At 42.9% G+C, this 27,134-nt stretch overlaps 1 protein-coding gene across 3 annotated transcripts in view; it reads left to right on the plus strand.

The window, feature by feature from the left end:
- SLC24A2 (solute carrier family 24 member 2) overlaps window positions 1-27,134 on the plus strand; it is a 244,530-nt gene that overhangs the window by 137,949 nt on the left and 79,447 nt on the right. For 2 of the 3 annotated variants that reach the window (XM_027616212.2, XM_027616210.2), the window contains exons 3-4: window positions 8,492-8,530; window positions 11,123-11,231. In XM_027616212.2, coding sequence (XP_027472013.1) covers window positions 8,492-8,530; window positions 11,123-11,231 — 148 coding nt within the window. The remainder of the gene's footprint in view (window positions 1-8,491; window positions 8,531-11,122; window positions 11,232-27,134) is intronic. The other variant, XM_027616211.2, reaches the window with a different exon arrangement.

Below are 27,134 nucleotides of genomic sequence, written 5' to 3' on the forward strand. Positions count from 1 at the left end.
TTCTATAGACAGAATTGAGTTCTTTATATTCTTCATAGCCTTTGCCAGCTTCTCTTCAAACCAGAGTGGATGTTTAATGTGTGGTTAATAAATTAATCATAAGGTTGTTTATAAAAGTTATGGTTAGGCCACAGTTGATTCACTTAAGTATATCCTTAAATATAACACTTAATGTTAAGTGATCTAACTACTGTCCTTTCTGTCTAGTTAATTTTACAATAATAATATATTCTGGGATGTGAGCTCCGCAAGGACAGAGATTTCTTACAGTTTTGGTCACATATGTATCCCTAGAACCTGGAAGAATGCCTGGCATATAGTAAGTGTCCAATAAATATTATCAAATAAGTATTTTTAAATGACTGAATTTTTTAATTCAAAACTTCCTATTCAGAGTCTCTCACTAATGCTTCAGACACTGAGAATGTGATTATCTAATTTTTTTTTTTTTTGAGCTGTTCTTTCCTTGAAACAAAGAAACAGCAGTAGTCCTTCAAGTGACAGAAATAAATTGAAGACTGGGCACAACGTGCTTCCAAGTCAACTAAATATAGACTGATATCGTACATCCACAGTGATAAATGGGACCACAAGAGGGCCCCAACTTTTCCCACCTACTGCTGAGCTATAAACTCCTTCATACACGTCAACCTGATACATGGATAATCTAATTTGCAGAGTTAATTTGAACTTATGCCATTGTGAAGGTCATAAAAAGTGCCTCCATGACCTTCAAGAGATAGAACCAATAATGAAAATTCATGATAATTATAGGTGAGTCTAAATAATAATGCTGGGAGAGACAGAGAAAATAACCTCTATTCTTGCTGCATTCCCAGGCATCCACTTTTTGTACCAAACACAAATAAAACCTGTCATTTTTCGTTCACATCAGTCATTTAGCAATACCATTTTCTGGCCTCTATTGGAAGTTAGAGCTCATAAATAGCTTTTAATGTACACAAACTTTTTATTGTATTTGGAGTCTAGTGCCTCCAGGCTCCTTCCCACAGGCCACTGCAAGGAAAATTCCCCTTTCTCGTTTCTCTGGTGCTTGGGCTCTGGAGCCCAGCTGTCTGAATTCATATCCCAACTCTGCCACTGACTAGCTACGTGGCCTTGAACAAATTATCCAACTTCCATCAGCCTCAGGGTCCTTATGTATTAAAGGTGGCAGGAGCGGTTATAATACCTATTTTGAGGGTTCAATGAGATATTTATATATAAAGCACTTGGCACATATTGAACTTTCAGTAAATGTTATCCATTATGACTGGAATCTATTTGATTTGCGGCAAATCGGTCTGTGGTTTATCCAGCACCAGCATTTGTTGGAGTTTTCTTTAAAACTCACATCCTCTTAGACACTTTTCCTTCAAAGAAGCAAGGCAATCCAGACTTAATATGTGAGTGCATTTGGGATTCTTTGCTGGTCAAAGGAAATTTGTGTAACTATAGCCAGAATACCACCAGCAGATTGTGTTTGATTGGCATATCAAAACGGTTCATTAGCAATTGTGAGGATTGCTCAAGGAATACAACAAAGTATATTAACTACATCTGGATTTTGGCGGGGAGATGAGAGATGACAGTGATAGTTGGGTTGTTAATTCCTTAATTAAGTGAATTAACACAGGAGCTTAGCATCCTGCGTACAGAAACAGGCTGAGGAACATCCCACTTCTTTCTCTCCATTTATATAAAGAGGATTACTGTTTTTCTGTGTACCAACTTAAGTATTATTTTCTTAAAAAGAGAGAGAAGAGGGGCGCCTGGGTGGCACAGTCGGTTAAGCGTCCAACTCTTGGGTTTCAGCCTAGGTCATGATCTCCAGGTCGTGGGATCGAGCCCCGTGTGGGGCTCCTCACTCAGTGCAGACTCTGCTTGGATTTTCTCTCTCTCTCTCCTCCTCATCCCCCCAAATCTCTCTCTCTCTCTCTCTCTCTCTCTCTCTCTCAAAAATAAATAAATAAATTGTTTAAAATAGAGAGAGAAGAAATTAGTCTATGTTTACTTAATGATTGACAGCAGCACATAAATAGGATAGATGATAGATGGATGGATGGATGGTTGAATGGACGGATAGATTGATAGATGGATGGATAGATAGATAGATAGATAGATAGATAGATAGATAGATAGATAGATAGATAGATAGTTGGTGATAGGGGTGCCTGGGTGGCTCAGTCGGTTAAGCGTCCAACTCTGGGTTTCAGCTCAGGTCATGATCTCATGGGTCTTGAGATCCAGCCCAAGAGCTCAGCAGGGAGTCCGCTTAAAAAGTCTCTCCCTCTGCCCCTCCCCCCTCATGTGCACACACAAGTGTGCTCTCAAATAATCTTTTTTTTAAAAATACATTTAGAAGATAGATGATAGACATTCACATTATGTATGTGATACTTGCTCAGAATTTTTTGATAATGGTATATGATCAGTGAAGTTTGGAGACACTGATAATATGCAGTTGTGTAGATTTCAGCTGGTCAGTTACTGTCCCCTTGGCCTTAGCGGGAATTTCCAAACTGTATCTCCTACCAATTTTAGAGTAGATCATAACAGTTGCCCCATCCCATCTGTTATGAGTAGCTGCCCTCTCATGGGGTAAGCTTTTTTCAAGTTTTAACTGGGACCTTATTTCACCCTATCCAAATCACGACTCAACAGATGTGAGAGGTGCTCATACTGGACACGTTCACATATCATCTCTGCACAGCCTGGCTTCCTGGATTCAGAGAACTTCTAGTTCAGAATGTTACCCAATGAGAAATGGCTCCAGCAGAAATTGAATTCACGGCTAAGCCTGCAGCCTTTCTGATCCAGATATTTCCCTTTTTCTTCTCACAAGTGACATCCTGTTAAGTGAAAGTGTTGAACAGAAACTTGCAGAGTTCCTGGGGTGGGGAATGTCCTTTTGGCTCAGGCGTGAGTTCTGCCTTCTCTGAATTTTCCAACCTCCAGAGCTTCCTGATCAAAACCAGGCCTGCTAAGATATGGGAGATATGCTGATTCGTGGAAGCCAAGTCAAGGAAATATAACCTCCTCTGTCATCTCCTCCTCCCTCAGCTGCCAAATTAGGATATGCCCAGTAAACCATCCTACAGTGTCCTACACAAGTCACCTCGCACCATCCTGAAAAATGGAATTTTCCTCATCCCAGAAGCCACTCTGTTCTACAAGGCAAAATGTTGTTCCTTAACTGTCATTATTTTGGGCAATACCTATTCTTTTGAAATTTTTTTCCACCATCCCAAATATTATATGATCATGGGAATTATTCAAGCAAACCATTTAAACGCTTTGCTTCCAAAATGTGAGCTTCCATTGCTACACTTTTTACTTATTTTCTACCCTTTCTTTCCATTCCATTCCAGTGTGTTTCTTTCTTATTTTTTCCAATGTGTTTATTTTTTTAAAAGGTTTTATTTGACAGAGAGAGAGGTCAGAAGTAGGCAGAGCGGCAGGTAGAGGGAGAGAGAGAAGCAGTCTCCCCACTGAGCAGAGAGCCTGATGCGAGACTCGATCCTAGAACCCTGGGATCATGACCTGAGCCGAAGGCAGACGCTTAACCGACTGAGCCACCCAGGTGCCCCCCAAGGTGTTTCTTTAAACCAGGGTTGCGAAGTGGGTATTCCTGCATCCTGGGCTGCCACCTGCAGTCCTTCATTAATCTTTGAGACTCTCACTTTCTTAATGGGCAGAGATAGTGGGATAATTACCCAGCAACCAATGGTAAAAGTCATTTGAATTTACATCTCTTAGTATTACTTTCTTTAGGAGTTTATTTAATCCCTCCCCCTTCAATGTTTTAGAGAGTCTGCTAAGACCAAAAAGAGAGGGAGACAGTGATGATTTTGCATCTGATTAAGTGGTAAGATTTCTTTCCTTTTAGATTTTCAGGCTTGAGACTTTTGTACCTTCTAGTCTTCCCATAGACTTTGAGGTTTATTCATCTCTTTCCAGGAGAGGTTTTGAAAGTTATTGTTTGTTACAGCTAAGTGTATTGAAAGAAAAAGAAGACGTCATTTCATACAACCTTGTTAATTTCCTAAGCAAAAATCCATCATTCCCTTCCACCCAACCTTTCTAAATTCCAAGACGCCATAATAGTGTCAGTTAAATATTGGATTAACATTTCTAATCACTGGCATATATGTTTTAGGTCACATTTATGACAAAACAGTAATACTTTCAAATTTGTTTTTATAGACTCTGTACAGTGCTTCTGGGTCCTTGGCACAATAAATTCTGGTGCATTTCACAGATCTAGTGAGAGATTATAGTGGCAGAAGTTGATGGATGTTCCTTGACTGTTGTGAGTAATTGCTTATCTCTGATGCCATACCACTGTCCAGTTGTCTTTTGGTACATGACATCTTCCAGGGACCCATTTGATTATGTGATTTGCGGGTGGGCATTTACTGGTCAGAGTGAAACAAGGACTGTGTGGTTATGATAAAGCTACACTGTGTCATATTTGCCTAATGTTGATGTGTCTGAGGTGGAAGTGGGGCCTGTATGTGAGACAAAGCTCTGTATAAGTTCAGATCACTTTGTAGTCACGGAAATCATTGCTCAACCGGTGGTTTCTGAGGTCAAAGGAAGAGAAACAATTTAAGGGCTTATGAATGGTTCATAGTCTTAAAAATGCTTTCCGGGGCGCCTGGGTGGCTCAGTTGGTTAAGCGACTGCCTTCGGCTTGGGTCATGATCCTGGAGTCCCGGGATCGAGTCCCACATCGGGCTCCCTGCTCGGCAGGGAGTCTGCTTCTCCCTCTGGCCCTCTTCCCTCTCATGCTCTCTGTCTCTCATTCTCTCTCTCTCAAATAAATAAATAAAAATCTTTTTAAAAAATGCTTTCTGAATGGGCTATGGGTTTTTTAATGGGTGTGGGGCACTTCCAAACCACGTAACAAATAGGTAGCAAAATTCCTGTATAGAATTGAGGTTTCTACCAGGGAGAACAACAGATACTAATGGCATCCTTCCAGTTGCTCAATTTCTCACTTACTTGCAGTGATGAGGGAGGAGGCTAGTTTAAGCTAAATAAAAGGTTGAATTACAATATTTTCTTTTAAGTAAAAGATGTATTCCTTATAGCCTGGCCTTGTAGATGTCCTTCTTTCATGAATGAAGAGGAGGGTCTGTGTTGATACACCAACCTGGGACCCTTGGGGATGCATTTTATGAATTCTTTTAAATATTCCTCAAGAATTTCCACATATGTTCCCAATTGGCTTAACAAATTTTTCCTGTAGCCGGTACAGCCTTTCAACTGACCACCAGGAATTGGGTTTTCAAATTAGTACAGCCCAAATGTGTGGTATTTTGGGGGGTTTAAAATCGAGGGCATTTAAACACAAAATGCATAAGAAGAATGCCAAGATCAATCCTTAAAATCCCATTAGTCTTCTTTTGAAGAAGCTGTCTTCTGTAGTATACAGTGGATGAAAATGAACTTGCCGCCTGTTCAGTGGCCCTGAAAATAAATTCACAACACTGAGGCCAACGCCAAACCCAGGTAGTTAGCTAAATTATTCAGTGGTTAGAAATACTACAGGCCTATAAGTATCGGCTATACACATCTGGATCTTTTCTTTGTTATCTTCACTAGTTACTTCCAGTGTAATTAATACCCATTTGAAGTTGAATTCCTGACATAATCAGCATCACATCACTAGGACTGTGAAGCGGCTTCACCCCATGCCGTTAAGGTGAGGCTGAGTCCCATGAGCATGAGGAATTATCAGTAGATGTGGGTGAACCTCCAAAAATGAGCAGTTATGACCATACGGCACACTTCTCATTTCTTTTGCAACAGGGCTACATAAAAGGAAAGTGGAGGGGTATCTTAATGACCTCAGTTGCCATTTATGTATATAATGAAATATACATGTTGTAATCTGATATATATTCATGTCTGCAAGTTACACTTAAAAGAAAACTAATGATGTCAACTTCTGCTGACATGAAACAGTGGGAGATTTTGTAAAGGAGTCCAGACCTTGCTCTGCACTCACTTTTTTCTTTGTAGAAATGCACAAGGCCTTTCCCTTCCATTTATTGTGTCTTAGGATCCATCTTGCTTGTGAGAGAAAAAGGAAGTCAATGGGGCAGATCTTTTTTTCTCCCCTGCAGACCAAAAGACAGGTTTGATTTCTTTCCTTCCTCACATATTTTCTTTAAATATATATATATATATTTTTAAATCCAAACTTGTGGCTGGTTACGGTTTTGCTCTTATAAAGACCACCCAGTTCTTTCCTCCTTTTCATCCTGTTCCTTCATGTTCTGCAGTGTCACTGTGGTATCAATCCCAGCTCCTAATTATTTGTCTCCCATTTAGCCACAAGGTGTAAATTTGCTAACTGAAAAGGCGTGCTCTGACAGCTAATCTCGTTGTATGTCCAAAGGCTGAGCTTGCTGCACTGGTTAACTTCCCTGGGGGATTGTTCTGTAAAATGTGGGGCCATTTGTTGAGCTGTCTGATGTAGAAGAAGAGAAAATGAAAGGACCTGCCAGAGAGAAGTGGGGTCATACAGTGCCTTCAGAGCAAAAAAAGGGAAATCAAAGAACAATTTCAGGTCCACTTCAGTCTCCAAGCACATTCCTGGGAACTAGGGAATCAGCGATATTGCCTTATTCATGTTTTTGGGGAAGTCTCTGAGAGAAAGCCCCAAATCAAGGGAATGGCGAATTTAGAATGCCCAAGGGCTGTGCTTAGAGATTACCACCAGTGCAGGGGCGCCTGGGTGGCTCAGTCAGTTAAGCATCTGACTCTTGATTTCTGCTCAGGTCACGATCTCAAGGTCGTGAGATCCAGCCCCTTGTCAGGCTCTGCACTAGGCGTGGAGCCTGCTTGGGATTCTCTCCCTCTCTCTCCCTCTGACCCTCCCCCACCTCTCTCCCTCTCTTAAAAAAAAAAAAAAAAAAAATTACAGCCAGTGCAGAACAATTCTGTCTGGGCCTGAGATTTACAAGCTCTTCAAGGGCCCATAAAAATGTTTGGAACCAGAAGAAAAAATATATGTTGATATTGACTCTAAAATCTAAAAAAGGTACTCACAAGATTATTATGTTTAACTGAATGTCTACAAATATTTAGTATCAACTTCATTAAGTATGAGATTTAGTCTTCTTAAAAGTTACAATATATGTGAAAACAAATTATGGATTCAGTTTCTCATGTTCCAAGATCTCAAGCATGCCAGTCATAATTAAATGAATTGCATGTAGCCAATAATTTCAAATAAAAATCATAAAAGGATTATAAGAATCCTTTCCATTTCTGTACACGGAAATGTATATTTTAGGTGGGATATGGGAGCAACTTAACATTCTTTATATATAAAGACGTGTGGTAGGACTAAAAAAGAGAGCCTGGGTTCATGCAGGTTCTAAAACAGCTCTGCACCGTGTACTCATCTCCATATGGGATTGATTATTCCTGAAGACATTGATCACCAAAGACACTAATGGGGAGGACCAGAGGCAAGCCGGGAGCAGGGTTCCAGTTTGTTCTTGCTGTATGAACCCGTAGTGGAGGTGTAGTGACAAAAGCAGTGTGGTCTGAGCATGAGGAAAGTCACAAGGTACCTGCACATCATTGGAAAGATAACGGGATGGTGCCCTGGTTCTGCTGAAGGAGGATGCCTATTAAATTGACAAAGCAAAGCCAGCTGGGTGGGTCATGTTGGTAGAACTCCTGTGTCCCTTTTTCAGTGTTCTCTCCTAACAGATAACCAGGCCCTCAAGTGCCCTGGTGTTTTAGTCAACCTTTCTCTACTTGACAGATATTTCCATTTTTAGAATGGAAAACTTGAAGTGGTAGAGGCAGAAAAGGTGTGTTATCTGAATTCTGCATGTGATGATTTTAGTCTTCAATTCAGGGGTCCAAATTCTTCAGGATTTATTTTATTCACCATATATGGGGTGGTGAATGTGGACTCCCTCCAAAATACTTGGAAGATGATACTTCCTTGTAATCCCAGCCCCCAACAATAACCACCAATAGTGGTTTGCTGTTGATTCTTGCAGCATTTTTTCTTTACATATACTAAAGCTTTGTTCATTTATTTTCCTCTATAAAATGACATGACAGATAAGATCTTAATTTTTGTCACCTGAACAGTATATCTTAGATATTTTTGCATGTCAGTACATGTGTACTTACCTCGTTTATTTTAATGACCCCATGGGATTCCACTGCATGGATGGGCCATAGTGGATTGAACTGCCCTCCATCGCTGGGCATTTGGGATGGCCATTCACCTTTTTGAGCATTCAGGAGAATGTACCATGGGCCTCAATAAACCATTATATATTGGCTAGTAATCTATACCGTTGGCCCCCTGTGTTGGTTCCTCCCTGCCCAGAAGCAGAAAGAGCCAAATCTTTCCTTATACTGATGCTTGTTATTAAATGTAAAACCGACATGGGACTTGTTGTTTATTTATTTCTTTGTCTTTTGTTTTTTGCCTTTTTCTCTTCTGCAGTCATCTACAGCCAGGGACAAGGATGAGCAGGCTCTACCGGTAGGAAGAAGTGGCTCTGTCTTTACCTGTTCGTGTGCCTGTGGAGAGTGTGGGACAGGGCTGGGGAGGAGGGCTCATGTGCTCAACAAACCATCCTCCCCCTTGGGATACTTAAACGGCTCAATCTACCGGTATATACGTATACTCAGTCCTATAATTAGTGTCAACTGTATTCTGATATTCACTGATACTCAAATTATTTCTGGGACTAGATTTCAAAAAGTTTGCCTTCTCTCTTTCATTTGGCATAAACTTTGATGTGAGTTGAAAGAAGGAAATATTTCCAAACTGCATCCCATGGGCTGTTGAGCTGATATTTGGGGACAGTGTGGGATCTAATGCTTGATATCTATTTTTTATGTATCTGCATGCCCTTAATTTCTGATTGGAAATTTCTTTTGGTTTCATCAAAAGAAATGCTGCATGAGACTTATGTATTTAATATATACCTAATACCCAAAAGAATACCCAAAGAGATATAATTCTTTGCCAATGAAGATCTCCACAACAAAGTTCTTCCAGTTTCCCAGAATGAGCATAGTAACAGTGATTATGACAAATTATTAACAACAAACACATTTTCCAGTTCCTATCCAGTTAACATATCCCATTCTGTAATGTGCAAGATGGCAAGGAAATGACCTTCAGAGTTTTGTGTGTTCAGCCATCAAACAGTGATTACATTTCAACTCTAGTCAAGTCTCTTAACCTTGCCCCTAAAATATTTTGAAACTTCATCATCTGAATCAAATACTACAACGCATTAAAAATGTTACAGATTTTTAAAACTGAAAAGACTAGTAATAAAGATACATATGACGCCATCCATCCTCCTGTAGTGCTCAAAGCAAAGACTCAGGACATTCACTGAGAGCCCATCAGATATGCCAGATCTGGTACTGGGCTAGGGATACAGACCCAATCTCTTGCTTTGAGGAACTCACGATCGGTGTCACAATATCCTCTGATTCTTCTTCCGTCAGAGTTAGGAGTATGATTTCTGATAGCATATCAATGATAATAAAATCACACTAAGAAATTCAGATTTCTCCATGTATCTCATACTGGCATTTTGCCCATACTTTAAGTTGCCATGGCTTTCACCTTTGTCCCCAAATGGGTGGACCACGATTGTTAATAAGTATTCTACAAAATAAGAGACCTCGGGGCACTGTCCAAGTTAACCAAGTTAACCAGATTTCTTTAGTGTTACACTCAGTGGTCTAATGTGTATCTTAAAATGCTAAAGGTGGGTTGGTCTAGGATGTGGCGCTTGCCAAATATATATGATTGTGAAGTCTCTTGGGGGACTCTTCTTGGGAAGCCCCCTTGTGGGTCTTGACTGTGATGGGATATATTGGAAAGCCCTGTAATGTAGATAGTTGGAAGACTTCATGGAAAATCATATTTTATTTTTACCTGGCCCCAGAAAAATTTTATGTTGAGATTTTGGATCAAAATTTCAATAAGCAATTAATTCCTTCACATTACCTTACCTTGCTCCCTCTTAAATCTGGCTGTCTGTAAAGCTTGGCTGCTTCTAAAGCCTCTTCCCCTGTGAGAACTAGCACAAAATCAACCAAAGTGGGAGGAAGCACTTCCTAGTCAGGATAAACATCCATCAAATCCTGCGGGTGTAGGGTGTCTTTTTTTAGCAAATTTATTTGCTTTTGAAGATAAAGAGCCATAAAAAGAGTTTGTTGGTAACTTATCTCTAGAAGTTCTTTCTTCCTCTCTTACCTGTGAGTTTCACCTCATTGCCAAAGGGTCACACCAGTAGTTTATGCAAAAGGAGCCCCCCCCTCCCCCCAGCATGGAAGTCAAGAGGTTTTTCAGTGGATTCTTAATAGGAGGTTCTTTCCCTTTATATCTCTCTTAATATAGACCACAGGGCTTCATGAATTAGAACTGTGGTCCCCAGGGTAGAGATGAGGTACCCCAGGAGATACGCAAGCTGTTCTTTTGGGGAGCAAGGAGAAAATATTAGTACCTCTATCATTTACTTTCTATATTATTCTTCATAATTTCTCCTTTTGCAAATGTTTTATCATAACTATGCTCATATTTTGGTATGTGTGGATATAGAGACAGAGATAGATACATATATGCATACTCAAAACTTTTATAGATAGGGTGCACAGTCTAAACATTTTAGAGACCATCCACCAGTTCAGATAACAAACTTTGAGAGAAACAAACTTGAGATCCATTTCTCTATCCACCATTTTTCGTCTCATTTCACTTCTCTGAGACAGTGTCCTTATCTGTCTAAAGGGAATGATGACCATGTCTAGTTCAGAGGGCTCATCGTGAGATTGAGATAAACTAGTGGGGGTGAAGCGTATAGTACATTGACTAGCATTTAGTAAGCTCCAAAAAAAAAAAAAAAATGGTAGCAATGAATTCATTTAGGATGTGAGAAAGCCATTCCTTGGCAGGATTTGAAATGCGCTTTAAACATCTTTCTTACAATAGCATGTCATCATGTGACAGAAATCAGTGACCACCAGACTTAAGTGAGAGTGTATCTGCAATACACTTGCCCATGGTTTCCGAGAACTAACAGCGTTTTTGTCTGGTTTCTCTGCTCAGACTAAGCCACGTCTCCAGCGAGGTGGAAGTTCTGCTTCTCTCCACAACAGTCTCATGAGGAATAGCATCTTCCAGCTCATGATTCACACCCTTGACCCACTCGCTGAAGGTAAATATCAGGCGTTAGTTGGGGAGCTTGTGCGGGGGGAGGGGGCGTAGAGGATGTTTACAACGCTTCCATCACACAAGGCTGCCACTGTCCTCGTGGGAAGCATCTGCCAGAGGAAGCCCTGGGCCCTTGGTGTGCTTTATCTGCAGCAGTTCAGTTCACAGTTGGAGAGTGTTGTGCCAGGAGTAGGACCTGAGGTCTGTGTACTGATTCTGTCTTTTGATGCTTCCAGCATAAAGAGTTGGTGATGAGGCAGAGAAGGCAAAAAGGTTTCTCTCCCTCCCAACTGGAGTGACAGCTCTCTTTCATCATCTCTCCTCAGTTCCAAAATGAGGCGGTAGATGGAGATTAATTGTGCATTTTTAAAAAAGAGAGAAGAGAACCCCATGACTTAGGGCTGTGAATAATTTGGGGAATGATGTTCACTGTAGAACATTGATATTGTCCTGATTCTTTGGCAGTTGGAGGGTGGTGGCTGGGCTAAGCGTCCAAGGAGACTTCTCGCAGGTAACTGCTTAGGATCAGTCTCAACAGGCCTGGTTTACCTCCTAGGGTAATCCTGTGAACCATCACAAAGAATCTGGTATTATGTTCTTTAAGTTTTACTGATTCACAGATTCATCCTGTTTCTTAACTTGCATAACTGTCCTAAAAACTTAATTTTCCAGTAGGTACATATCTTATGTGTCAAATAAATATCAGAGTTAGGCTGCTAGCAAGGGGTGCAAATGTAAGCTAGTATATTCTCCCTTCATCTCTGGACCTTGTAATTGGGCCTGATGTTACGTGGGGGCTAACAGGAATCATTAGAAGAGCGTGGCCTGGGACACGTGCGATGAGCCTGTCATATCATGTCACATAAATCAGAGCTCTTCCCAATATAAACCTTGGCTGAATAATTTCAGGGGTACAGGTCATCAGGAGATTCAGATGAAGGAAAGAACATTTGGGGACCTCAAGAACGGCTCCCCGGGTCCTGTCTTCCCTCACTACATACTCAGCTCTCACCCAGAATAATAGGTGAGGATCGTGGGGTCACCTCTCACTACAGAACATTTTGATTATGAAATGTCTCCATTTTCTACCCCAGAGAGTTCTATAGCTGACATGATATTCTCCAAGAATAGATCGTGAGTCCTATTTACTAGAGGTAGTCTTTAGCCAGGGGCGTCCTGAATGTCATCACTCTCTTCGCTCAGAGGCCCACTAGACGAGGGAATTACACGTGGTCACTAGCCTTCTTCTAATTCCCCTGGGTCCCCCCACCAACGCCATCACCCCAAAGAAGGAGTGAAGGGATGGCAGACCAGCTTCCTCCCAGCCACTAAGGAGTTGTGTGACTTTGGGCAACTTGGAGTCTCTCTAGTACTTGGTTTCTTCTTCTGTAGTAAGAGTTACCTTTGCCCAATGCTTTACGGTTGACAAAGCATTTTCACACCTGTGAACTTACGCTCCATAATTACTCTGCATAGCCAACATTGTTATTCTAATCGCATAAAATATCATACCACCCAAGGAGATCGCAAGCCGACCTCCTCTCCCGGCCAGCTGTTTATTCCGAGCCATCCCCATCGCTTGCCTGGATTCCTGTTGGGGCCTTCTTAACTGGTTTCTCACTGCCTCCTTGCCTCCTCCTCTGCATGTTTTTCACACGGCACCCCAAGTAGTCCTCTTCAAAAGTAAATCAGATTGTGTCACTCCTACTGATAACCTGCAGTGGCTTCCCATGGCTCTTGAAAAAACTGTGAGCTACTTCTCATGGTGTGTATGATCTGCCTCTTTTTCCAGACTCGGTTCGACTCCCTTTGCTTAAGCCACAGAGGCCTTTCTGTCTTCAGACAGGTGCTTCTTTCCTGCCTCATGGTCTTTGCATGGGCTATGACCCCTACCCAGAATCCTTTTCGTTCTCCCGCCCTCTTCCACTTCCCCTGCCCATTCTTCAGCCGGCTGTCGACAGGACATTTCCCGGCCACCCAGTATAAATCAGAGCCCCAATCCTCATCTCTCAGGGCCCCCTTTCATTTGTCCTTATTGCTCGCATTGTAATTTGTGTGATTATTTGTTTACTGCCTGTCTCCCTGAGGATGCAGTAAATTTCCAGAGAGCAGGAACTCTATTTTATTCACTAGTTTCCCCCGAACTCTAGCGGAGTACCTGGCACAGAGTAGCTGCTAAAACTCAAGAAAGATTAAGCAGTGTGGCCAATGTCAAGCTTTTGACCTGATATTCCCAGAATTTCAAAGCCCTCTAAAGCCGCGTGGATTGTATCTGGGTTGTGTTGAGCCGTCACCCTGAAGGGCCATGTGAGAAGAAAAGAACCATTTTATCCGCCCCAATGTGATTATGAGCAGGCAACTGAGTATGTTAATTTTTTGCAAGGCAGTATTATGTAGTAATTAAGAGGACAGATTCCAGAGCCAAACTCTCTGGGTCTAGATCTCAGCTCTGCGTTTACTAGCTGTGTGACCTTGGACAAGTTTCCTAACCTCTCTGTACCTCATTTTCCTCATCTATAAAATCAGGATGCCTACGTCATAAGGTTGTTGTAAGGATTAAAGGAGTGAATATACATAAAGCATTTAACACACTACCTAGCAGATCATAAGTATCATATACAGGTTTGGAATTATTCTGTTTCATTATTTTGAAAAATAATGCATCATGTGATTTATTTTTAGATTTTATTTATTTATTTATTTATTTATTTATTTGAGAGAGAGAGAGAGAGAGAGAGAGAGTGTGTGTGTGTGTGTGTGTGTGTGTGTGTATGAGAGGAGAAGAGTAGAGGGAGAGGGACAAGCAGACTCTCCTCTGAGCACAGAGCCCGACACAGAGCTCCGTCTCACAACCCTGAGATCATGACCTGAGCCAAAATCAAGAGTCGGCCTTAACCAATGGAGCCACCCAGGTACCCCTGATTCTTTTTAATTTAAAATATTCAAAAGGCTATGATAAAAAAATAAGTCTCCCCCTGCCATCAACCTCCCAGTTTTTTCAGCCCCCCAATTCTCCCTAGAGAAAACCACACAGCACCCAATTATCAGGGCTCATTCTAGAGATATTCCGTGTATATACAACTGTGTGCCTGCATGCATGCGTGCACGTCCATGCCCACAAGTCCCCAAAATCTAAATTTCTCTGGTGTTTGTCTGGGAGAGTTGACTTTCTGGTAGGGCTTTTCATTCTTCCTCTTTCATGGGAGAGGTTATGCTTTGTTTCCGTGAGATAAGAAAAAGTGAATCTGGGTTTGTCTCGGAGTCGAGCCATCAGTGATTTTCCGAAACACCTGGCCCTTGTGGGGCTGTGTGCAATTAAAGTGTTTGTTCCCACTGTAGCAAGATGTGCCTTCCGAATCCGGTGCCTGCTTTCAAGGTGAAAGAAACCTCTCCCTGAAAGACGGGCAGTGCTCTGGTGGTGTGAATCTGAGAGAATGCGGAGAGCCGTAATCAGTTCTGGACTTGAGTGATTAGAAAATATGGAAAGCACTTCAATGCTTTAAAATTGCTCCGTAGCACGCGGCCAAGAAAACAGATTGCTTGGGTATTTTTCCCCCAAAATTCACAATCATTTTCCGTTCCAAGAACAGCCAAAAAATTAACCCACGGCTCTCAGAAATAGTCGTCTCTCTTTTAGTTTGCATCTAATCACTTGAATTCACACGTCCTCGTGCCAAACTGTCACCTTTTAACAATATAGAGCGTGCTGGTTACATCACCAGTGGATGGCTTGCACGCTGCGGCAGCTTCCCCGTTACACTGAAGGGCGGCTCCCCGATGCTCCTGGCAGCCACCTCGGTAGGCACTGGCCCCACGGGCCATAGAGTCAGTGTTCACAAAGGCAAATTTTCAGCTTCATCTGGAAACGTCATCTAGGACTGATGGCTTACAAAAAGACCTTTGTCCCTTGGTCTCATTTTCTTGAAACAAGGGCTTCTGTCTTCCACGATATAGTGACTGAGCCGTTGCCCTAACTGGTGGTCGGTTTGGCCTCTGAGCCTGAGTCACAGATCCAGCTGTTACATATCTATTGTTTGTATGTAACAAAGCACCCAAGGTGCAGGTGGCTTAAAAGTCCCACTATATTATTATTGCTCATGATTTCCTGGATCAGGAACCTGGGCAGGGATCGGCGGGGTGATTCTTCCCTTCCCGGTGGTATAGATGGAGGTCATTTGGTGTTATTCAGCTAGTAGATGAGCTGGTTAGAAGGTCTGAAAGGGCCTTACACTCACATCTGGCACTTTTCTTTTTTAAGATTTTATTTATTTATTTGAGAGAGACAGAGTGAGAGAGAGAGAGCATGAGCAGGGTGAGGGGCAGAAGGAGAGGGAGAAGCAGGCTCCCCGATGAGCAGGGAACCTGACATGGGGCTCAATCCCAGGACCCTGGGATCATGACCTGAGCTGAAGGCAGATGCTTAACCAACTGAGCCACCCAGGCGCCCCACATCTGGCACCTTTGAAGGCACAGCTGGAAGTCTGGGCTCAGCTGGACCCCCTCTGACTCTCCATGTTTTCTCAGGGCCTTTCCACATGGTTGGACGCAGTGGCTCAGGGTTCTGAGAACAAATCTTCCAAGAGGCTCAGGGATAAGCAGCAAGGATTCCAGTGACCTGGCCTGGGAAGTCCCCGAACGTCACTTCGGCATGCTACCAATCAAGCAGTCACAAAGCCCAGCCCAGACTCTAGAACAAGAGAAGGAAATTCCTCTCAATGGAAAGACACCAAAGAATTTGAAACCACCTTTAATCGAACCCAGTCTATTTCAGGGACACATATCATTGATCATTGATTAGTTTGTGTGTTCACTGGTGTGCTCTGGACAGACCACGCTGTGGTCTGTCTGGACTATGTCCAAAGCCATAGTCAGGCTGCCTTGGATGAAGGTTTAGTCCAAAACAAGATGGAGCAGTGCCCTTCCAAGGGCCACAAAATGAACAGGATATTGTTCATGAAAGAAAGGAGTCTGCTTATAGCTCACATAAATGGTTGGAATAAGGAATTTGTTTCTTTCATAAGAAAGCCCTAGAAAGCTGGCATTATTAATTGCGGGGGGGTCACAGTATGGCTGTCTGAATTGATCTTTCTAGTACATTCAGTGTCTCATATTGATTTTAACATTTCCTCGAAACAAGCCATTATATTTACCCAGATATACATCTTTATGAACCTAAAATAAGGATGCTGGATGTAGCGCTTTGGGATTGGATAGCTTCTCCTATCAATCTGTCTAAATGACAATACCGCTCACTAGTATTTGCAGAGTGCTTACTGTGAGCCGGGCACCCTGTGGGGTGGTCTACATAAGCCATCTCCTGTAACCCTGATGTTAGCCCTACTCCCTCATTCAGAGAAGGACACCAAAGTGTAAAGAGGCTGCGTCTTGCCTCACCAAGTGATACAGGCAACAAATGGCAGAGCCACAGTCTGAACCTACATCTGCCTGACTCACAGTCTGTGTTTGAGCTTCTTGTGTTACTCTGCTGCCTCGTGTAATCTCACGTCCGACTCTGTCCCCTGTTGTCGTAGTGTAGGTGCCAGCCTAAACTGCAGGCCCTCTGACCTATCCCTGGACCGGTTATACGCTTGGTTCATAAGATGTGAATTTCCCATATACGTGCCTTTGCAGCAAGGCCAGCCTTGGCCTTGGATCCTCCCATCATAGCCCCATGCCTTGAGTGCCAACCACTCTTGGGGGCCCTCTGTGCACCTTGCTCTCCTAACTCAGCTGCTTCTCAGTGCATGAATTACTGTTGACCTCTTTGTCCAGGATGACATGGGTACTACCCTACACAGGGAAAGGGACCCCGTAGCTAACTCTGCAACTGCAGGAGAGCCCAATGACTGGGTGATGGAATGCGGAGGCTGATGTGGGGACAAGGCATGTGGAATGCCATTAGAGTTTGGCTATGTAGCAACGAGGTCAGCCTGTGGTCCAAGAGTCAGACTGCCTGGGTTCAAATCCTGGCTCGGCCTCTTGCTCTGAGACCTTGAGCAAGCTTCTCAACCTCACTGGACCTCAGTTTTCCCACTTTTAAAATGGGATAATGATAGCATCACCAGCATATGTTTATGATTAGTAGTGCTCCGCCATTTAGGACCTTGGTTTCTTCACCTGTAAAAGGGAATGATAGCTTCACTAATAAAAGCTTATGGTGAGCATTCATTACAATAGTACCCCCCAGTCATTAAATTAGTGCTCATTGAGTGTTGGCAGTGATTTTCCAGTTAAAATTATGTTCAGTGTCATGTAATAGAATCTAACTGCCATGGCTCAATGTAAGAGGTTTCTCTAAGACTTTATTTTTTGGGTTTTTTTTGGAGAAGTTTTCAGTTTACAACATAATTGAGAGGAAGGTAAGAGATTTCCCATATACCACTTACTCCCACACAGGAATATCCTCCCTCATTATCAACGCCACTCACCAGAATGGTACCTTTGTTACCGAGGATGAACCTACACTGACATCATAACCACCCAAAGTCCATAGTTCACCTTGGGGTTCCCTCTTGGTGCTGTATATTCTATGGGTTTAGGCAAATGTACAATGACATATATCCATCATTATAATATCAAACAGTATTTTCTTGCCCTAAAAGCCCTCTGTGCTTTGCCTGTTCATGCTTCTCATGCACACTCACACACACCCCTGTCAACCACTGGTCTTCTCACTGTCTCCATAGTTTTTGCCTCTTCTAGAATGTCACAGAGTTGGAATTGTACAGTATATTATAGCCTTTCCAGATTGGTCTTAATAGCTTTTTAGGGTTCCATTTCTCTTATTTAACCAGAAGCCCAATAGGAAGCAGTCCAAGGCTGGTCATACAGCTCCCCTCTGCCATGAGGAACAGAGAGTCCTTCTGTTCACTCTTCAGTCTAGAGCTTGTTTCTCTCATCCTCACCCTCAGAGTTAGACAGCTGCTCCCCTCCAACGCCCCTCCCCCGCCCTTTTATCTGTATTCTGGGAAGAAGACCATGCAGCTGTCTTTTTTTAATCAGAAAAACCTGAGTGTTCCCAGAAGCAGACTTCCACTTCCATCACATAGGTCACCACAGAGCTGTGTGACTGCCCCAGCTTACAAAGGAGACAGAACGGGGCACCCTGCCTCCCCCAACATGGATCTCCGTGTAGATCCCAGCAACGGTCAAATGCGTTCCCCTTCTTCTTCCTATCCCTGGTAGCCTTAATCCTGTCTTCTCAGGTTCCTGATTTACAGAGAGGAAAGGTGACGTTTCCCTTCTTTCTCCCTTCAAAGGGCTCTCTGTTGGCCCACAAGTCCAACTTTTATCCAGTGGCCCTGGATCCTCTTCCAGAAAAGGCATGCCCCCAAACCTGGCATCTAAGAAGCCTGGTTCCCTGAAAGCAGAAGTTAAATCATGCCCAACCTCTGCTCAACCATCTCACCAACGGCAAAAGCTCTAGGGCTTACAGTGGCCCTAAGGCCCCCTGGGCCCTGCCTGTCTTCCCTCCTCCCTTCCTCTGTGCCCTTCTCTGCTGTCCTCCCCACTCCTCCCCTTCTCTCCTCCTCTCGCTCAGCCCTCCTTCCCCTCCTCACTTCTATGGCTGCCCACCAGCTTCGTCTCACAAACTCCAAGCACACTTCCGCCTCAGGGCTTGGACACATATTCCTTCTTCCCCCAAACATCCAAATGGCCCCTGCTTGCCTTTCCTTCAAATCAGCCTTCCCACGTCACCTGACCAGACAGGCCTTATTCATTCAGCCTTAGAAAAGTAGCAACACCAAAACAGTGACAATAAGGCAGAGTTTGGGATCTTCCCTGACCCGCTTTATTATTTCTCTGTAACACTCATCACCATGAATGTATTTACTTGTTGTTTGCTGCCTGTGTCCCCCTGATATCTCGGACAGGACAGGACATGGGGCAGGCCGTATCTCCAGGGCCCAGCACGCATATGGACCCCACTGTGTATTTGTTGAATGCAGAAATGAGTGCTTGCCTTTATGATTCTCCTGCTGGAGAGCTCTATGCCTGTAGCCATGGGGACTGTCTTAGCCCATGCCCTGTTAAAGGGCTCTTTTTGGTCGTGACTGACAAAGTCCTCGTCAGTTGAGGGCTGTCTCTGCAATAGGGAACAGCGGTCATTTCTGCCATGACCACCGTTGTGTCCCCTGCCCCTCACATGACACTGATGTGAGGTAGATGCTCCGTCAGTATTTGCTGGATGATTGAATCAATCTCCCTCTAGTTCTGATGGGGTTGCCGTGGTGGGAAACGTTGGCTGTCTCTCACCTTCTTGGTGAGATGTCCTGCCCACTTCTGCTTTTCTTTCCCAACTCTTGGTTCTCCTATTTCATTTCCTCCTCTTCCCCTTGATATACCTTTGGTTCTTTTATTTATTGTGTTCCAGGGGCCTAATTTTATACAGTCAAAGAATTACCATCACTATGAAAGCCTAAAAAGTTTGTCTGAGTCTTTCATTCATTTTACCACATCAAACACCTATAAAATAGCATCTACCCCATAATTGTGTGTGAAATTGTGTGGGAGAAGAAAATCACAAAAGCAGCTCCTCGTTCCATCTCCGTGGGTTCTGGGGTTATCTTCTACAATCCCAGTAATGTCTCCTGCCTTGTGGAATTTTAAAACTTGATTTTACATTTTGTTTTACAAAAACAATTTTATTATGAATAACAAGATCTAACAGATGAGTGCCCCTGATACCTTGGCAATACAAAAGCAGAAATCATACTTGCCCAGCGGGCCATCATGGAACTGAAGGGTGATTTCACTACGGCACTTGAGGCAGTTTGGGACAGTGGGTCCCCCATGCCTGCTGTGAAATTCCCCTCAGGCTGTTTTTCATGACAAAATCTTCAGAATCCCGTAAGGAGATGTCTGAAAATGACACTGCACTCCTACCTACCTTATTTGCTGTTAGAAAGACAGACACATTTTTCCCGTTGTAAATTCACTTCACGTTATCAGGGCCAGTGTCACTGTTGTGACTCTCCAGCCAACGCATTCACGTTACCTTCATTCAGACCGGTTGGGGGAGCGTCCTGGGAGCCTTGCTGCTGCCTTCCTGAAGGACAGTTTTGCTCCCTCCTTTCCCCCTCCAGGAGCTGGTGTGACATCCCTGGGCCATCTGTCCTGTGCTTTATCAGTCTGGCTCAGGCCGTGGGAGGTGAGCGGGCAGCTTCGGTGACCTGAATTCCAGGACATCTCAATTGTAAAAGCCTCACAAATGAGTAGCAAATACCTATTTTTTTTCACCCTCTTCCCATGGGTTTTCAAACTTATAACAAAAAATTAACAGTAGAAACTTTGCTCAAAAGAGTTCCCACAGGGAAGAGTAAAAAAATACTTTAAACTGTTAGAACTGTTGAGTTCACTCAGGACAAATCCTTTAGCAATGTGCCTGATTCGATAGCCTTCCTCTAGATCAGTGAAAATCAACATAAAAGCAATCAAGACACCACTTGTAAAATGCAACAAAGCCATCGAGTACCAAACATTAACCCAGAGGAAATGTTTAAGAACTTTATAGCAAAAACAATAAGTAATCATTTCTGAAGAACATAGAAAATCTAAATAAATGTTGATATATTATAATGATATCGGTTCTTCCCAAATTAAACTCTAAATGCGACTCAACCCTAATTGAAATCCCGAAAAAGATATTTCACGGGACTTCATCATTTGGTTTGTAAATTTATATAGAATAAGTAAGAAGAGCAAAGACACTTTTCACAAAGAAGAACAAAAAGGGAAAATAGGCCCATCAGAGATCAAAATGCAGCTTTTAGATGCTCTGGTTGAAGTACTTGGCAGGAAGGAGGAGACGCTGGACCCGAGGCAGCTGGGGCTCCCCAGGGGGCAGCCCCTAAGGAACAGCAATAAGGCGTGAGAGCCACTGTCCCGTGGAATCTGTTCATCGCTCTAGGTGAAGCACTCTGGGGGATAGGAGAGGGGCTTCCTGGGGCACTAGAACCATTTATTTGAAGGAACAAGTCCCTCAATCCTGAAGCCGTGAAAGCACACATTTATGGAGGCAACATCATGTAATGACAAGGGCAGAGTCATGAACCAAATGGGGAAGCCATATTGGGGCACATAGAGCACCGAGGACAGCGGTGGGCAGAATAGACACTCGGGGGGGGGGCGGTGAACTCGGCTCGCCAGATCTTGAGGAAGGTCATCTTGGGGTGTGAGGCTTGAATCCAAGTGTAGGAAGCAAAGGGTCTCACAGATGGTGAAGAGGGAACACGTGGGAGTGGAATTTGTAAGTGCGCCTTTTGTGCCACACAGCTGATAGTCCTCTCAGGCGATGCCCTCCACAGTGGCTGTGGGAATTTTTTGTGTGTTTTAGGTCTGACTAAACTGAGGTGCAGAGTGACGTTACTTGCTCATAGTCACTTAGCTCCTAAGTTTGTCCTCGGAGACTGAATGCTTTCCACGCTGCCAGGACTCCCATCTCGCCACGCATGTCCATCTCTCACAGAGCCAAACATCTATTCTGTAAAATCATTCCAATTCCTTAACCTATACATTTAGTGTTAACTTGAAGCTGACACTAAGATTAAAAACGTTCTGTTGCTTGCTGGGTTTTTTTTTTTTTTTTTTCTCACCAAACAGTAGAACTTGTTATTTCCCTAGCTTCTATTTTTAAAAACAGCTTCAATATGGGTTTTCATAAGTTGTCATTTGATCCCAGAAGCAAGTCATTTGCAGGCCTATTTCATTCCAAATGTGGGGAAGTTGGCCCAGAAAGGCAGTATTGTAAACTTTCTCTTTATCCCAAGTCATAGGTCAATTTAAATTAGCAAGAAAAATGTTTGCGTGCAGCCTCGGCTGGTAAGTGAATAGGCAACAGGAGTGAACATCTTTGTTGGAGAAGAATAAAAGCCAATCTACTGGCTGTGTTTTCAATAAGACGACAGTAGTTTAAATGCCTGGTTAGAGGAAGACAGACTATTCATGCCTCTCACAGAGCAAATGCATGGACAAGTCAAATAGCTCCTCGCTTTGGGGAATAGTAAAGCATTACTCTTGGATTTGAACAGCCAAGATGGTTGAAATTGAATCTCTCTTTGGGTTGTACACGTTACAAATAAGTTTCATTTGGGGCACGTAGAGAATGTGAATGGCCTTATTGAAATCAATGACTTTGAGTATGGAAAGGGGTTCTCTCTCCCTCTCTCTCAAGATTTGCTTTGAAATAAAGGCCACAAAGGAATGTGGCCAAAAACCCAATTTTGATGGCACTTGCGCTTATACATAGCACGAATAAGGAAAAAGACACACAAGCATCCATAATCTTACAGCTTCATCTCTGTGCTCTTGAACTTATCACATGCTCAGCAGATGCAGTGAGAACTCCTTCAGAGCGAAGGACTCAGAATTCCAGAGATAGCAAGCAGCTGTCACAGGCATGATTATGTGGAGGACCAAAGAACGGGGGCAACCGCTGAAAACGCGCTTTGATTTTACCGACGACTGCCCGTTCAAAATGGGTGTTGATACATAAATACCATCTGGGACATGAGAGCATTCAAAGGTGTTTTCTTCCAAATGAAACACTAAAGACACCTCTGCTGGCTTCATGAACAGCGGGGCTTTGCTTCATGGAGAGCAGGTTGGATGACTCATTTTCAGTTAGGAGACAGTTTGCTGTGATAGGAGCCAAAACTCTGCCCAGTTTGACTCTCGTGTCTGGGATGTGCACTGTGCGGCACGCTCACCTCTGGAGGTTGATCGTGTTGGAAACACACATCCTCAAGCTGCTCTCAGGGTCTGTTTCTCTGTGACCCCACGATATCAGGTCCCCCAAACCTGTCCTCCTCGCCTGGGCCACTACAAAGAGTTCCCTCACCCCACACCCAACTGTCCTTTACAGGTTGTCTAGGGGCTCGAATGAGACTGTATGATATACATGCACACATGTGTGCATGCACACACACTCACACATTCACACACACATCAAGAATCAGGCAAGATTGTTGTTTACGTAAAGCTTATGGGTCTACATCATCAGATGGATTGCTTATTTGTGTGGGGATTCATGTATTCATTCACTCATTCATGCACAAAACACGTTCCTATTGCAAGCTGATGTGAGTGGTTGCTCCTTTGGGAAAGATTTTTCTTTACAAGCCCCCACTAGAGATAAGTCTCTGGGGGAACGGTAGCCAGTGCTCATCCCAGACTAGTCAACTTCCTGAAAACCAGTTTAAACGACGTTGCTGCATCTGAGCTTCCGAATGCAGCTGCGGTAACCCCACATGGCTACTTCTGGGGTGGGGATTTCTCCCTTTGACTTCCCAGGGAGGCAGCAACTTAATCCCAAATAACGGTTAGCAAGGGCAGCTTGGCTTCAACGTGATGGCCTTTAGACCAGAACAACCATCATCACCAGGAGTTAAAAATCATAGTGAGTCAGTTTCATCCCAGAAAACTCTTTGTGATGAAAATACTCCTCTGCCATTTCTGAAAAGACTATATCCAGTGATTCACCTTCCTTTCTATGCACATTTCCATTCATGACGCGATAGGTCATGCAGCGTTTCCGTGCTAGAAAAAGTTACAAACTCTTTTCTAAACCTCAGGAGTGTACGCCATCTTCTTAATGCTAGTGAGGATTAGAAAATGAGGAGCCAACCCTTGGAGCATAAAGGTAGCATCATACACCATTGCCTATTGAGATGGGTTCCGTCCCCTGCTGGGCGCATTCATGGGAGCCTCTTCCCAGCCGACTCATGGCAGGAGGAGCGTCCTGTAGTTGTTAGACCCATTGTGAAGCCAGCGACCTTGGTCTGCCACTTACTTGCTGCATGACTCTGGGCACGTTATTTAACTTCTCTCTAGCTTGGCTTCTTCTTTTGTAAAACAGGGAAGATAATAATATCTGTCTCTTCGGCCTATTAAGTATACTGACTACAGTGCTATTCATAGAGCACGCAGAACACTGCCTGGCACATCATTAGTCCCATGTAGATATTTGTCAAATAAATTGCTTTCAGTTGTTCTTCTCTCTTTTTCCTTGCAATCATATTTTCATATACTTTTTGGTAATTCAGTAGTAAGTTGTTGAATTATCTTTTCCATATTTTCCCTTAAAAAGAAGCCTATTTGCCATGTGCCAATTTTTTAGATACCATTATACCTATCTAGAATATCACATGGGAACTGTTCTTTTTGGCAGCCAGGTATTTAGTGGAGCAAAAGTTATCCTGAGGCTGTATGGTTGTAGTTTATGTGTTTACGAAGTGGCCCTATCCATTGGACAAGAAGGAAAACGTGTGACATGGTACTTAATTCATTTCCTTCCAGAAAGTCCTGATTTTATCTGGGCTTCATAGCTTTCAGATGTTCAGCAGACTAAAAACAAAACAAAAAAAATTCCTCTTTCTAACATATTGATAAAAATCTGGAAAAGCAATTACTCTACTAATTTTTTCATCCTGCAGAGACGTCGTCAGGCCACCATTTATATACGTGGGGATTAGAGGGTCCTGCCGTGGCTGGCCTCATCTGACATCATCAGATCTCTGGTTCACTGGCAGGCATTTGCTATTTGATCTAAGGTGTATAATGGACTGTTTATGAAACACATCTTAATCTTCCACCGTATCTTCACCTCTGGATGTTAAACTCACTTGTAGAGTCCCACGTTATACAATATGGCATTTAAGTAGGAATAATGGTAAATGGATTTACACTTAATGACATTTAAAGAATTGCATGCCAATTCTTTCTACTTTAAATTTGATCCTTTAAGTTCTTCCTAATTTGGGATGATTGTTTCTGTCGTGGTAGAGATCCAAGTAATCAGTAAAATGACAACCTGGACAAGACTGAAGCACAAGATACATAATCAGAAGGATAGTTTTTACTTTTAATTTCCTTCCACATTAGTGGCATTAATTTCTCGCAGTCTTTTTTTCCCTTCTTTTTCATTCTGTTCTCAAATTCTTTTAACTTCTCAGATTTCTCTCTCATCCCTTGCCTTTTATCCACCTCCCCCCCCCCCCCAGATGGCTGGAGTGTTTTGTTTTGTTTTTTCATTGTGTTGCTTTTCCTCTCTTCCCCTAGGATGCTTTTCTTGTGTGCTTTTCTGATACTGTTTGATGCTCAGTACATCATAGGGTAGAAACTCAGCTGTGCTGACCCAGTGGCTGGATATAATTTAGCACCGATTCTCTCTGCCTGGAGAATACCACTGCATCCAGCCAGGCTGCAAGATGGGATCCAGGAGAACATTCAAGTTGTTCCATAGCCAGCATGCAGCATCCATTCTCTGCACCAGTGTTTTTACCACCTCCATTTCCAAGATATCGCTGCCATTTTGTCTTCTGTGTGCCAAGGACTCTACTGATGGGGTTTGTGCATGACGTAAATCCTCCTACTTTATAGAGGCAGTGAAAAGGAATCCAAGAGTTGAGGCCACAGACATCTTCCTCCCTGCAGAGACACTAGAAACAGAATAGTTGAAACTGCAGGGTTAGAATACTAAAATGGAAGGAACCATAGGCATCAGTACCAAAGCAACTAAACTGAAGAAGATCAACAGTGCACTATTAAATAGAGATCTAATTCAATTCAGCAACGTTTGAACACCTACAGAGTGCCAGGAACTCTGCTGGGTGCTGAAATTACCAAAATGAGTAGGATGATTCTTTGCCCTCTAGGGCAAAAAGCAAATCGGTTAGGGTGCATTTGATGAGCACACAACAAAAGTATGTACTTGGAACAGACACACAGGAGGACCTGACTCCCACCAGGGATGGGGGCCGTTCAGGGATACTGCCTGCAGGAGGGAATGTCAGAACTGGGTTCTGAAGGATCGAATAAACTAGGAAACCTAATAAAAGTCCAACACAAAAAGTTCAGGTTTCAGAGCTATCGTATTTGGATTTTCTGTTTTGAAAGCATTACCCTGGAAAGTGTGAAAGATTGCTGAGAGGTGCTGGGAGGAGACAGTAGGAGGTGAGAAAGATCAGGAATTGAGAGTTCAAATAAGACCATGGCCAAGAGCCTTGGACTAAGGTGGGGGCAGTGGGCATGGCGCAGAAAAGACAGAGTTGAGGGCGTGTAGGGGTAGAACTGCTAGGGCTTCCTGACTGGTTGGGATGTGGGTGTGGCTTAGGATATAGAAGCATCAGCACCATCTGGGGCCCCACCTTATGGATCTTGGTCACATGTAATAGAGCCAAGTTCCTGTGTTTACAAAAGAAAATGATGGGCCTATCTAGACATACCACCTCCTAAGTCCTTTTTTTTTTTAAAAAGGAGTCTGGGGGAAGGAGGAAGACAGGAAAAAGGAATGGAGTGTTTTGCCACTTTCAAGAGTAATTTATGTGTCAGCATCCGGCACCCCAAATTTGATAAGCCTTCATCAGAAAGTACATTTTGCTTGATTTTGTAAACATAATCTTTCAATTTCCAGAAATGCAAAAGTGTGCTCAAGATGTTAGAAGATGTCATTAGTGAAAATGTTAGCTTCCTAACCCCTTACCCACACAGAAAAAAACTTATCAAAAACATGTTTTAGATACCTTGCTATTAGAAGAGGTCAGATTTTCTGAAAATAAGAAATAAATTCCAAATGTTATACGGATGGTACCTGATACGCTGTGCTCTTTGTTATTCAAACCCTATAGTCTTTCACTCTCTTTGACAATATCATTTTCTCCCTGGAGACTGCAGCTAAAAAAGAAGACACCAGAAAAAGTATTGACTACTCAGGCAAAACTCTGAATAAATGCCCACAGAGACAACTATAATGACAATCACTGGAATAACTAATGTTTATTGAATACTTACTATGTGGCAGACACTGTGTTAAGCATTTTATATAAATTAACTCATTTAATTTTCATATCAACGCTATGAGATAGGAACTTCTATGATAACCATTTTATAGATAAAGGCCCTGAAAGTT

Source organism: Zalophus californianus, chromosome 13 (genome assembly GCF_009762305.2).
Source record: "Zalophus californianus isolate mZalCal1 chromosome 13, mZalCal1.pri.v2, whole genome shotgun sequence".
In the NCBI taxonomy this organism is placed as follows: domain Eukaryota; kingdom Metazoa; phylum Chordata; class Mammalia; order Carnivora; family Otariidae; genus Zalophus; species Zalophus californianus.